Consider the following 13,984-nt stretch of genomic DNA (forward strand, 5'->3'; position numbering starts at 1 on the left):
CTCAGGTACATCCCTCTCCCAAACATGTACATGGTGTTCATGTGTATGTGTCTAGTAAATGTATCAGCCCAGTGGTAGAAACTAACAGTTATAGTCCACTAGTCTTTATAATGATAACATATAGCAACACCCTTAAAAGGGTAAATTTCTACTAGTCCTCATGATACCTTAACTATTGGGCAGTTTTGCAAGGACTACCGCTCTAGTTCCAATTTCTAACACTGCCAACCTACAATGTATCAAATACAAATTCAAATTTCTTTCTTACATTCAACACAACCTACCAATTCTTTTTATTTTTTGTTTTATTTGTTGTTTAACGCCCCGTTCAGCAATATTCCAGCTCTATGACAGTGGTCAAGAAATAATCAAATCTGGACCAGACAATCAAGTGATTGACATCATAAGGATCCACGCAATAGGGATATGATGACACGCCTCAAGTCAGTGAGCCTGACCACCCTATCCTTTTAGTTGCCTCTTTCAACAAGCATAGTCGCTTTTTACGGCAATCAAGCAAATCTGGATAAAATTAGCACTACCCCCCCTGAGGTGGTAACATGTAGAGAAATACAAAGCGACATAATCTGGTGTATAACGACACCAACTCCCACAATACAGGTAGCCTGGCAAGTGAACAGTCCGACAAGCACCTGCCGAGGTGATCTCCTAACATACGCATGTGACAATAACAGCTCCCGGGGAGCGTGAAATATCCCCACCCACCTACCTCCACCCTCATTGTGCAGCCACTTGAGCCAGTCTGGGGGGTGGGGATCAACTAGCTGATAATTCCACCCTGGTTACCACCCAGAGGACAATACGGCCACATACTGGGCTAAACTCAGACCATCAGATCTATAAATAGAACATTTTCAAGGGGAATTCCCAGTGTGAACTGGTAATGGGTCAATTGATTCATGCCTCAAGGGGTGGCAGGTTATATAAATCACAGGTGTTCAACTGGAAAATGATAGTTCTTTCATCATAAACTCAAATCAGTATACATTTCATGGTCTTGCGAAAATAAACAATCACGCTTATTGAAACCTCTAATCTGTGTGTGTAATCCTATGCAACAGTTCCTCTTTGTAGATCAATATTTAGCAGTGTTAGTGAGATTAACCCACATCACAGAGATTAGAGACTGAGATTTGGAAAGATAACAGTATTGACTTGGTGTGATCAGCACACAAACACTGATAACAGTTGGACAAAGCCAGCACCGGAGTCTACGGCTGACTTTGATGTGGGATTACCTGTAAGTAAAGCAGGGATCAAAGAGACTAGTGCCTGCAGCCAGGACACCACTGTCCAGCTTGACCACTGTAATCAGTGGTAATTATGTTGTAAACAGGGCCTGGCTTTGTGTGGCCCTGCTGAGATGGGCCATGAGGAGCGTGTTGCACAATGGCTGGCCAGATCACTCAGGCTGGCTTGTTTTGGATCAATTGACTTTCATGGTCTTGAAAGACGACCGTCCTGTGAGATGAGGCGTGAAATGTCACACTGACCGCTCCAGTGATGGGGATAATAATTACCACTGTATCAGCAGTTTTCTTATGCTATGTACTCAACAAGTATGCAGCGTTAGAAATTGGCACTAGTCCTATAGTCCTTACCAAACTGCCCAGTAGTTAAGGTATCCTAAGGACTAGTAGAAATTGGCCAATTTTAAGGGTTTTGCTATATGTTATCATTATGAGGACTAGTGGACAAAAACTGTTGGTTTCTAACCCTGGTGTGAATCATTAGTCAGTATATATGTATCTTGCATTTTTCTAAAAAGTATTTTTGAAATTTGAATTCTTTAGGTATGCCAATAATAAAGTAGATCAATAATCCTCCACCTACATATCCTATATAATCCTGTATATATATTCTGAACAATGGTCCTCAGTCTCCTTGCTTGAATCACAACAGTAAAAGGATCTATACCGAAACGTCGCCTTTACAGCATTAAAGAAGTTGTTATCCTTAAATTGTGTCTACTTTGTCATCCATCAACTTCTAGGTAATGCCTATCAAACAATTAATGCCAATGCTGTTGAGATATTCAAACAATTCAAGGACAGTGGACCAATTTAAATCAATATTGGGTGAATCTTGGAAATTAAGATTAAATTTAATCTAAGTTTTAATCAATTTAATTCAGATGTGACTCTTGTTTATTCAAGCACATGTTCAGAGAGGGTAATCATCGTTATTCCATCTGCCTTAGTCACTGTTACAGCAGACAGTGGCGCCATCTGGTGGTGTTGGCAGGCACCCAGGTGGCGCTGTAGGTCAACATCTACAGGTGGGGGACCTGCCTGATGCATTGAGCTGCACCACGCACCACAAATAACTCCCCACTGTTTTAACCTAGAAAACATCCTTCATCATCTTGTGCCTGTCTTCATCTCCATCACAAACAGCATCCTCCTAACAACTTCAGTCACAAATTGTGTGGTTTTCAAAAACTGCCTCATAGCAGACATTCTGCGTCAGAAATTGGCACTAGTCCTGTAGTCCTTACCAAACTGCCCAATAGTTAAGGTTTCCTAAGGACTGGTAGAAATTGGCCCATTTTAAGGGTTTGGCTATATGTTATCATTATAAGGACTCATGGACAAAAACTGTTATTTCTAACCCTGACATTATTCAATCTGTTTGTATACAACTCGTTCCTTGGGTGATGTTTGTTAAATTTCTAGAAATGACGCCAAGAAGTGAATGTCAGAAGATGGCAGCAGGCGTCGGTTTTGGCGCCAAGCCACCAACCTGACATTCACACAGCATACAGAGAATGTGACTTCACATTCACCATCTGCACCTTAGTAATACATGAGATCTTTCATTTTATTTCTAATTGATTAAGTCAGTTCTCAACACCCCCCCCCCCCCCCCCCCCCCCCCCCCCCCCCACAAGATCATGGCCCATTATTCATGTGTCAATCCTTGCGTTGTTCCCTCATCAGTGGAAATCAATACATCAGCTGCAATCACATCACGATGTCCACCCTGTCAAGGTGGCCATTACATTACATGACATCTACTCATGTGCTTGATATATTAACGACCTACATGACATCTACTCAGGTGCTTGACACAATCAACAGGTGCTTCATATCGTTACTGATCTACTTTATTCTACTCGGGTGCTGTAAGCAATCAGCAGGTGCTTGTTTATACAATCATTGTTGACAATCCACATACCATCAAGTGTAGACCCAACCCAAACCTCTGAAAGTATGACTGGCAACAGTTCCTCAAACCAGGGTTAGAAATAACAGTTTTTGTCCAATAGTCCTTATAAGATAACATATAGCAAACCCCTTAAAATGGGCCAATTTCTACTAGTCCTTAGGATACCTTAACTATTGGGCAGTTTGGTAAGGACTACAGGACTAGTGCCAATTTCTAACGCTGCAAACCCTCCCCCCACTCAATACAGACAGGGTATGTAGCTGGTATATTTAACTCTCTCCCTCGACCCCCCCCCCCCCCCCCCCCCCCTCCCCCACCCAACAGCCCCTCCCTGTGTACACTAGATAAAGGGGGACCTGCAGTATGTAGCTTGTATATATTTATTTCCTCTACCTGCGCGTTATCAGCTTCTCACCATGTCTGGAATGTGCTCAACAATAACACAGCCTTCATGAAAGTACTTTCATCTCAATATATCCCTGTATATATCCGTCTTTATCTCGGCCATATATCTCCCTCATGTCAACCACATACATTCCATTTTACTGCCTTCAATAATGAAAATACCATAATGAGTTTCCATGCCAAAGAAATGCTGCTAATTTATAATTTTATTACAGTTTATATCCCACACTTATTACCTACTATTATTCTCTCTCCGCTTGGTCCAAGATAATAGTCCCTGCTGGGTATACAGCCATTGTTCTAACTACCTATTGTATACGGGGATTATCCCCTCCTTGTCTCGCCAATCACAGGATTATCTCAAGTGTGTCACGGTGACCTACATTTGGACAAGAGTCACAAGGAGAAATAAAGGCATGTTATTCTTATTGTGTCGGGAAAGTGTATTTGTTGTGTTAGTGCTACATTTGAAATACTCGTTATGTTCAGGGTTGCAGTAGATGGCCACAGACCGCGAGAATGAAAGACATGGTGTAGATCTTATAAGCTGACTCTATGAATACTGTCATGCAGGGAAATTTCTAGCATTGATCAAAATAATCTTTCCTCAATCTCCAATGCTACAAACACAAGCAGCCAAAATAATACAAAAATAACATAAAAATAATATAAAAATAATATAAAAATAATATAAAAATATATAAAAATAATATAAACAAAATATTGTGTCTGGTGAAAAAACAACAGTCCAGAAACAAACAAATATCAGGGTTAGAAATTGGCACTAGTCCTTTTGTCCTGCCAAACTGCCCAATACTTAAGGTATCTTAACGTTTAGTATAAATTTTCCATTTTTAAGGGTTTTGCTACATGTTATCATTATTAGGACCAGTGGTCTAAAACTGTTAGTTTCTAACACTGAATATGTTATACAAAAATATCTATCAAATATAATATACAAACATATCTATCAAATATGATATACAAACATAATATCAAAGAACAGCTAAAACACCAAATTGCAACATTTGAAAGCTGTCACTGAATGTGTTCAGTCAGACTGCAGCAGATCGGAAGTATTTGCGTGTGGTTTAATTATTGAGCTTGTGTGGTGGACGTGGGAAGTCTTTGATGTACCGAGAATCTGATCAATCTGTCTGAGATCTGCGGCCTATTGATATTGTTGTCATAGCTACAGCCGTCTACCTGAGCCTGCCCGTACAGGGATGGAGCTTGCTATAAAACGTGGATGCATTGGGTTCACCTTCATAATTACTGTGACGGTGTCAAAATGATTTATTTACAAAAATACCTATGTTTTATAAATATGAAAATAATTAAATTATTACCGAAATATTTTTTATCATACACATGTTTGTAATACTTTTTTGAGATCTTCATTTTTAAAATTGTATGACGAATTATCAAAATGATAAACATACACTATTGTTAATATGTATCATATGAAATGGAATAATATGAAAATCATATAAAGAATAATAAATATTTGAAAATATCAAAAAAATAGATATCAAAATTACAAAAAGTGAAAATATGTAAAATTCGAATCATAATGAAAATGTAAAATTCAAATCATAATGAATCTAAAATCATATATAATTTATAAATTTAAGTTTTAGTCAAAAAATAAATCTGATCAGTCGCACAGTGTTACTAATTTCATCCAATACAGATCTTGTCAGCACTGTTGCATGTGTGCTATATTAAGTCTGTGCTGTAAGACAGTGTCGCGACTCACCCCAAGGTTGTCAATATAGTCTATATTCTTCTTGATCCTCATATTGTCGAAATGTACACTTGACGTGTTATATATCCAGTATTATCCAAGGCACATGGTTCACACACAGAGAGAGAGAGGAGAGAACGTTCTTGTCTCTCACTGTCAATGACAGATATCTATCCTGGGTCTTTACCCTGACTGGGTTATAAATAAACAAAACACTCAGCCAATCACAGCCCAGGAAGAAACAGGTACTGGCCGTGTTAGCCAATCAGATTACTGGCTGAGGAATCTGGGCTGACCTCTGACCTGAATGGTTCATTTCCTGGCCTGGTGTTTTGTTTATAGTGGGAAGTGTGAAAATCTTGAAGGTTGGGGGGAAGATGGGGAGGGGGGAGGGGGGGAGGGGGAAGGGAATGACAAGAAGAGGGTGGAGGGGGGGCTATAGCAGTGATATTTAGAGTTGTGATTGAAAAAAAATAACATTGATGTTTTGATTTAGGAGGATGAATCACATTTGTGTATACTTTCAACAAACCACATTATCCTGCAACACTATCATTTCATCTATTAATGTGAGAAACGAAATAAAGCTGTACTTTGATATCATAATCAGGGTTAGTAACAAACAGTTTTTGTCCACTAGTCCTTATAATGATAACATACAGCAAAACCCTTAAAATGGGCCAATTCCTACTAGTCCTTAGGATACCTTTACTATTGGGCAGTTTGGTAAGGACTACAGGACTAGTGCCAATTTCTAACGCTGATAATTTGTTTTTTATAAATATAATATTAAAAATTGTAAATCAACATTTGTGATTCTTAAAAATAAAATCAAAGATCAAAATTGTTCTAGAAGATATAAGTCAACTTTAATAATGGCTGATGTGACAATAATATTTGTTTACTTATAATTGAACATAGACCTATATCAAATTACATACTGCCTGTATGTAGGGGTTAATATCCACAAATGTCAATTTTCCAAGTCAAGTAAAATTCAGGAAGAACTGTAGTGACAATTCTTTGTGGATGACCACTTTTACCAGTACATGTATTTAAATGGCAGCACTGTAGCAGGTAATTATTTTTGCAGTGAAAATAAAAATAAATTTCAAACCCTGGTAGGTCTCAGAAATTCCAATACATATAATTAAGTTACTGTACTTGTATCTGTTGAAGGTCGACCTCTGTGAAATGTCATCAGAATGAAGTGAGGTGTGACAAAGTTTCACAAGGTCATCTAATAACTTGAGACAACAGAAGTGCACTGGTGACCTCAGCTGACAGGTCGGAGGTGGAAGGTCAGCCCCATTCAGTCTTATTTAAAAACACATAGTCAGCGAATAAAAGAATTAATATCCAAATGGATCCCAGAACAATCGTAAGGGCAATGGAGACCGGTAACATCATTCCAGAGTTAAATTGGACCCATTTTTTAAATTTATTTGGAAACAATTATTGTTTTTCAGGGACAACAAATTTCCAGAGGAAAGAAAACTCATATAGGTAAATATTTCTTTCTTTGCTTAACGCCACATTCAGCAATATTCCAGCTACATGACAGTGGTCTGTAAACAATCAAGTTTGGACCAGACAATCCACTGCTTGACATCATGAACATCAATCCACGCAATTGGGATACGATGACATGCATCAAACCAAGTCAGCGAGTCTGAACACTTGGTCCCATTAGTGGCCTTTTACGACAAGCATTGGTTGCTGAAGACCTATTCTATCCCGGATCTTCAAGGCAAGCACTGGTTGCTGAAGACCTATTCTATCCCGGATCTTCAAGGCAAGCATTGGTTGCTGAAGACCTATTCTACCCCAGATCTTCACAGGTCTGTGGGAAAGTCATCCAGTGTTAGTAAGATACTGGCTGTGGAAACAATATCCTGGCAAACATTTCCACTGGAAATTTTAACCAAGGATATTACTTTCCCTTTGAAAGAATCTCCAGGGTGAACACATATCCTGTTACATATTCTGCAGGGTCTGGGAGACACTGATACTCCAGGGACTTGTCTCGGATTCCAAACTCAGTTCCCTTGACTGGGACAAAATTTGTAATATTGCTCAAAATTTGATTTTTGAAAGTTTTTATTTTTGTAAATTCTGAGGTATTAGGAATTTTTTATTCAAATTGGAAATCTTACTGTCATTTACTGCAGACTGTGGGACTACTATGGGACTGAACATCAGTCTCAACGCCTGTCGAAATGAATCCCTCAATCCCTGTACTCTCTACTGCAACACTTCATTCATGCCTCATACCCAGGCATGTGGCAACGTAACCATCCGACATGCACAGTGTTGACACAGAGTCATTCACCCGACAGTCACCGTCATATCTCTCATATCAAACAATGTCCATATATGGCCAGGGTACTCCCACGTTAGTCACCACAGTTCAGTGATCAATTCATTTCTTTCTTTCATAATGCCTGAACAATCTTTTGTCAACCTAAATTTGTCATGAATTTGAAAAAGAAAAAAACATATCACTTTCTTTCAAGGCTCCACTGTTTTTATTTTACATTCTTAGAAACAATCATCTGTATTTCTAGGTTTCACTGAAACTTGCTGTGATTACCGTGAGGAGCACCATTGACACTGACCACAGACCCAAATGTAGGTCTGTGAATTGACCTCAATATCCTGTAACTCACAGACATATTCAAATCTCTTGACACCTAAAGTGAGTACCCGGGTAGGGTCCCGGTAATAGAGGGGTGGGTACCCAGGTAGTAAAATTGGACTCGTCCCAGTGCTTGTCCCTAGATCCCCTGACCAACTCAAACACCAAGAAAACTGAAGAATCAGGAGTTAAACACCCTGTGCTTTAAACAGAGAGTTGCACATACATAAATATTTCTAATTTGGTACAAACAGCAACCCATAACTGTACATGCTGTAATTTCAAACTGTACCAACGATGGAGAAAGATTGACTTTTGTACAAATATCCCCTGTGGTGACATGTAGTTTACATGTTATAGCAGCTGTTTCATTAAGAGGGTATTATTGTGATTTGAAACCCACAAAAGATCAATCAGAATCCAATTCATAAAAGAATACAGATGAATTGTTCAGACAATTAAGACTCTATAGTGTACAGTCCAGGTGGTAGCAGTAGGATGCTGAAGACCTGGTGATGCATGTCGTGCACTGTAACCACTGCAACCACTGCAACCAATGTAACCACTGTAACCACTGCAACCGCTGTAGTGAGTGAGTTTGGTTTTACGCCGCTTTTAGCAATATTCCAGCAATATCACGGCAGGGGACACCAGAAATGGGCTTCACACATTGTACCCATGTCGGGATTCGAACCGGGGTCTTCGGCGTGACGAGCGAACGCTTTAACCACTAGGCTACCCGACCGCCCCTGCAACCACTGTAACCACTGTCACAACAATGGCTGCAGCATGCTCCCACAACAAAGTAAGAATAGCTAAAGGTGAGAAACTGCTGTGTGAGGGGCTTGGATGACTTCTGTGTCCTGTGTAGGCCATATGTCAATCTGGGCACTAACGAGGCAGTAGGTACAGCAATACAGGTGGAATGAGGGCTGAATGTAACTCTTGGCCTTGCAATGTCTGCCATATGCCAGCAGTTGTGTAGGCTCTGAATGGACAACATCTCACTGCTCACATCACTGATTGAATTCCTAATTGATTTTAAACCTTATGTCACATGATTTGTTTCAAACATTATGATATTTTTATTTCCATGTAACTTTGAAGGTTATTGAGAATATTCTGATCAAATGATGAAATATGGTTATACCAAAGATGTATATACATCTTTGGTTATACCCATAATTAATCACTCTCTACTACAATTTCACAAATTCAAAAGATCAAAATATGATATAATAAAGAAGGTGGGTTGAATTTCCACCTTGGAGTAAATGAGCAAATGATACACTGCTTGTACATGTATGCTGCTTATATTGTATGAGAGGTAGGGGGATACAGAGAATATACACATGGGAGCAGACAGGGCTGTTATCTCCTGCCTACTCTTTCTACTGAAATTTAACAAAAGAGAAAACTCCTTGGTTTTGAAAACAGACTATGAATTCCAATTCCAATTCCATTTAGGTGTTTCACTGCATTTTCCATTCACATAATTGTTACTGCTATTTTGTCTTTTATGAACAATGGAATCTATTTCTGTGGATAATTGAGACTGATTATTTTGTCATTGACATTTTACAAACATGTATATAAAAGTATTCTTTTTGTATTACAGGTTTGTCTAGGCTTTAACTAAATTCATGTTTGTCGGACACAAGATAACAGCTATTATTCAAAAGATAACATTAGATCAGTTGGATTTAATGTGGAAGATATCTTTCTCATTCTTGGTGGTTTAAACATCTTGCCATGGCTTCATTATGTCAGAGGGGCCCTGTCCACCACAGTGTGAGAAATTGGGATACTGAAAACTGTGACTAGCCTGTCTCACAGTCCCTGAACCATATCATTTTCCCTTCCTCCTTGTAATGCAAAAGCTCTAAAAAAAGCAAGTCTAGATATTCCTCAAGTTCACTTGGGCTCTTTTCATATTGAATGGAGTTATTTGTTTCCATCAAACGTGTATATTTTCAGGGAGTAAGATATGAGCTCATACACACGTGCCTGGGGTTCACACATGGCCATATCGAGAACTGAAAACAAGCACATCTTGTGTCCAACCAGTGTAGGAGGAACAACGTTGGAATCACACACATATTGTATTCCCTTGAACATGTACAATCTGGTCCAAATTGATTCATTGTTGAATGGACTTATGACATCCAAACAGGACAGAGCTGTGTGGTGAAAGAACTTCACCATAAGGCAGGGGTGAGGTGAAATGGGGTTTAACGTCACGTGCAAGATTATTGCACTTATATAGCGATGTGCATGCATGTGAGTGTATGTATGTCTTTTTTTGTGTGTGTGTGTGTGTGTGTGTGTGTGTGTGTGTGTGTGTGTGTGTGTGTTTGTACTAGTCCGGACTGATACTGATTTATAGTGCTAGCACACTGAGATACCATGCTGCAGTTTAACATGAATACCCCACTTAGACACAGTATACTGACTCCGAGACTTGTTTTAGCCCCTTAATGCCGAGCGCCAGACAGGGTAACAACAAGTACCATCTTTTAATTTCTTTTGGTAAGACGCGGCCGGGGATCGAACCTCGGACCTCCCGCTCTCGAAGCGGGTGCCCTACCAAGAGGCCATGGAGGCGGTCCCTTAAGGGAAGAGGGCATATGATTACTTAATTTTCACAAACTTTCAGTAATTTTCTGGACATCCTATATCTTGGTGTATAAGTTTAGGAGTTGAAACAACACAGAAGTACATTATGTTGTGTATACAGGTTCATTATGAATGTGTGTAAGTTGAAGAAAAGGGCTCGTTAGAAACATCCAAAGTACCACAAGCTTAGATCCTCCATCTAAATTGTGTTGATGTTGCAAGATTATCACTTGGAAAAAGAGGGTGGTTAGATACATGCATAACATCACACATTTGTAATCCTATGTTTGATGCAAGCAGTAGAACCAACATAGAAGTAGATTATCTGGTGTATACAGGTCATAATGACCCAGTGTTTGTTGAAGAGAAAGGGTCGTTAGATAGGCCAGTAGCATCACAAGCTCAGATCCTTAATGTCCTGTGTGTTTTGACTACAAGGATATAGATTATACCCTGGTGAAAGCGGGTCATTAGATACACCCATAACATCACACACTGTTAATCCTCTGTTTGATGCTTTACTGTGAGGATTACAGTACTGTGCTCAAGAAGGTAAGGAGATAGACCCATGGCTTCTCCCACCTCTAATCCTCTTTAGCTGCTGTTTCTTTCACTAGAAACAACAGACAGATTCATTGTCCAGTGGACCATGCTGACAATGACTTACACTAACATTTAGTCTCTGAAATCTTATATTAAACAATATCCTTCTTGACTCTAAAAATATAAAAAAATTCCTACGCTGTGGAATAGAGCTAGCTTGAGCTGGCTAGAATTGCTTTTGTATGCATTTCTAGATTATCATTTTTTCATAAAATAAATATATTCCACGGTCATGGTGCAGGACTAACAATGACTGGACAGTCCATACTACATCTGTTTGAGGTGCAAGGTTCTACAGTTGAAACAACATGGGAGTGCAGCATTATCCAATCCAAGGGATTTGTAACGACTGTGTTGAAGACAATCATTAGCTATGTCTTTATCACCACAAGCTTCCTATCTCTATCTACAACTGGCTGCTCCGACAAACAAACAAACAAACAAACAAACAAACATGGTTCATTAGATTTGTGTGTAAAAACACTGACACATTGTTATCAGTTGAGTTTACTATACAAAACTGAATTTGACAAGCCTGATTAAAGCTTCTTTTAGTGGCATTTAGAAGTTGGTGTGATGAAGTAAGACGAGTTCTATGGGTGAGGGGTATATCACTTGCTTGATAAAGGTGTTGAGATCTACACCGAAACGTCGCACTAATTGTAATAAAGAAGTTGTTCATCCATAGAACTCGTCTTACTTGGTTAAAGTTGCAGACAATATTATCCAACTGATGAAATATGATTGTGTAGGACCCATCACTTGTGAATGTACACTAATGTAAGTTGATGTGATCAATTGCAGACACATGCTGTGGATCCTTGTGTTCCCCACACAGTGATGGGAGGCGTGCTGGTATGTTTGTGTTGCTGTGCACAAACTCTTTCATCTGCTGCAGCCAGCAAGAACTGCAGGATATACCCACATGTGGGCTATGTACATGATATACCCCACATGGGAATGTAGAACACTCATATATCCCCTTCCCTACAGGAAGTCACCAGGGGGCCGAGTTAAATCACATCTCATTTTCTGGCTGACTGGCAAAATAAATAGAGAGGAGAACATAAACTGATGATCAGAAGGGCAGGGGCGGGGCAGGGCAAGGAGGGGAGGGGAGGGGCGGGAAGGATCAAGATCAGGGGCAGGGGGGAGGAGCGGGAAGGATCAAGATCAGGAGCACATGGTGATAGCTACCTGGGAGGGGGTCAGAAAAGGGGGTCCCAATATCTGGATTTTGAGAAGGGGTGTGTTGGGAAAGGTATGTTATTTTATTTTTCATAATAATAATCATAATCATGATAAGTTCTTGCAGTTGTTCCGCGCTCCAGATGCCTCAGGCGCTGTGAGACTTACACGTTCCACTAAGCAGTGTCCCTCATCACAGCCCTAATCTTATCCGTAAAGAATTAGGGATTCTGGATGCAAGTACAAGAGCAGAAAACCCAATGTCCCAATGTCAAACACAGACCCAGGACCTCCAATACAGACAAGTGTTGATGTCACTCCCATGAAGATGAGATGAACCTCCTTGACCACTTCCTGATGTGGGTCACTGGTCACTGTTACGCCTGGATGGTCTATGGCTTTGACCATGAATCTGGGTTCAGCAGCCTGACCATCTTGGTGAGGGGGAGGCTGCAACGTGGGATCATCCCAGCATGTACCAGTGGACTGAAGAATGTCAGCTCCCTGGGGTTACAGGACTCTGGTCCAGGTGCTGATTGCCGGTGTATAAACATCATTAATTACCACCAGGGTAGCAGGGGATTAACACAAATACCAAACAGATAAGCAAACCAGGTCCTGTACTATATCTCACCAGCCATATGCTTAACTGTGTCTGTCTCATGTAAGGGTTGGAGTTTATGGGGTGGGGAAGTGAGGGGGTAGGAGATCGAAGAGGTCATGGGTTAGATTGGGAGGCGGGGGGGGGGGGGGGGTTTGATGGGTTGGGGTGGTGAGGGGCAGTGTCAATTGAGGTGCTTTCTAAAACTGGGTTGGGGATTTAGGGGTCTCAAGAAGGGGGTTGGGGTGTTGAAGGATTTTGGTTTGGGGTGGTGAGGAAGCAAGGGATTGAGGGGTCGAAAAGACGGGGGGGGGGGGGGGGGGGGGGTAGGGGGCATTGAGGAGTGGAGTTGTGAGGAGTAGGTCATATTTCATATTGGAGGCTAGGTAAGACACAGGTTGGAGCAATGAGCCTACATTGGGGGGTGGAGACCGGGGGTGGGAGACTGGGTGTCGGTGAGTTCAGTCAGAATGCAGCATCGTGTGAGGAGGATCTATCACTGCAGCAATGATACATGTTCCAGGGCCCATCTGTGGAGGAAACAGGAAGTCTCCCAAGCTCCTGGCAGGAATAGTCATCATATTCTACAAACTTCTAAAACTTCAAATGTTCACTTGACCCCAACTGCTGTGTCTCCGTTCAACAGACTGTCGAGTGGCTGAGAGACTGGTACCTCACCTGCCTTGACCAACTCAACTAAGTGTTGCAGGATGACACAGCACCTACACAGAACCACTCGCACAACAAACACAAGGTTTATGTCCTGTTGAGACACCACATTCACCCTGCTCTACGAGGAGCCCTGCATCTCCCTACCTCTTTATCTGAGTCGTAAGTAATCTCCATAAGCGCCCTGACTAGGACAGAAAATACACATGACGATATGTATTTTACAGATTATTTTTCAGAGAGAATGGGGGTGGGGGGGGGGGGAGTATTGAGGGACTGAGGGTTGGGGTGGTGAGGGATTAAGGGGTGGTGAGGGGCTGAGGGTTGG

General features: G+C 40.8%; 1 protein-coding gene across 7 annotated transcripts in view; it reads right to left on the reverse strand.

The window, feature by feature from the left end:
- The window catches only part of LOC139477180 (tight junction protein ZO-1-like), a 125,081-nt gene that overhangs the window by 47,272 nt on the left and 63,825 nt on the right, over window positions 1-13,984 (reverse strand). Inside the window, exon 1 of one of the 7 annotated variants that reach the window (XM_071259733.1) lies at window positions 5,354-5,522. The exons of 5 other annotated variants lie outside the window; for them this stretch is intronic. In XM_071259733.1, the coding sequence (XP_071115834.1) occupies window positions 5,354-5,395 (42 nt within the window). In that variant the 5' untranslated portion in view covers window positions 5,396-5,522. Of the gene's footprint in view, window positions 1-730; window positions 759-5,353; window positions 5,523-13,984 lie in introns of those variants that run through there. One more of the 7 variants, XM_071259736.1, reaches the window with a different exon arrangement.

Source organism: Haliotis cracherodii, unplaced genomic scaffold (genome assembly GCF_022045235.1).
Source record: "Haliotis cracherodii isolate W230 unplaced genomic scaffold, xgHalCrac1.p SCAF_32, whole genome shotgun sequence".
Classification (NCBI taxonomy): Eukaryota; Metazoa; Mollusca; class Gastropoda; order Lepetellida; family Haliotidae; genus Haliotis; species Haliotis cracherodii.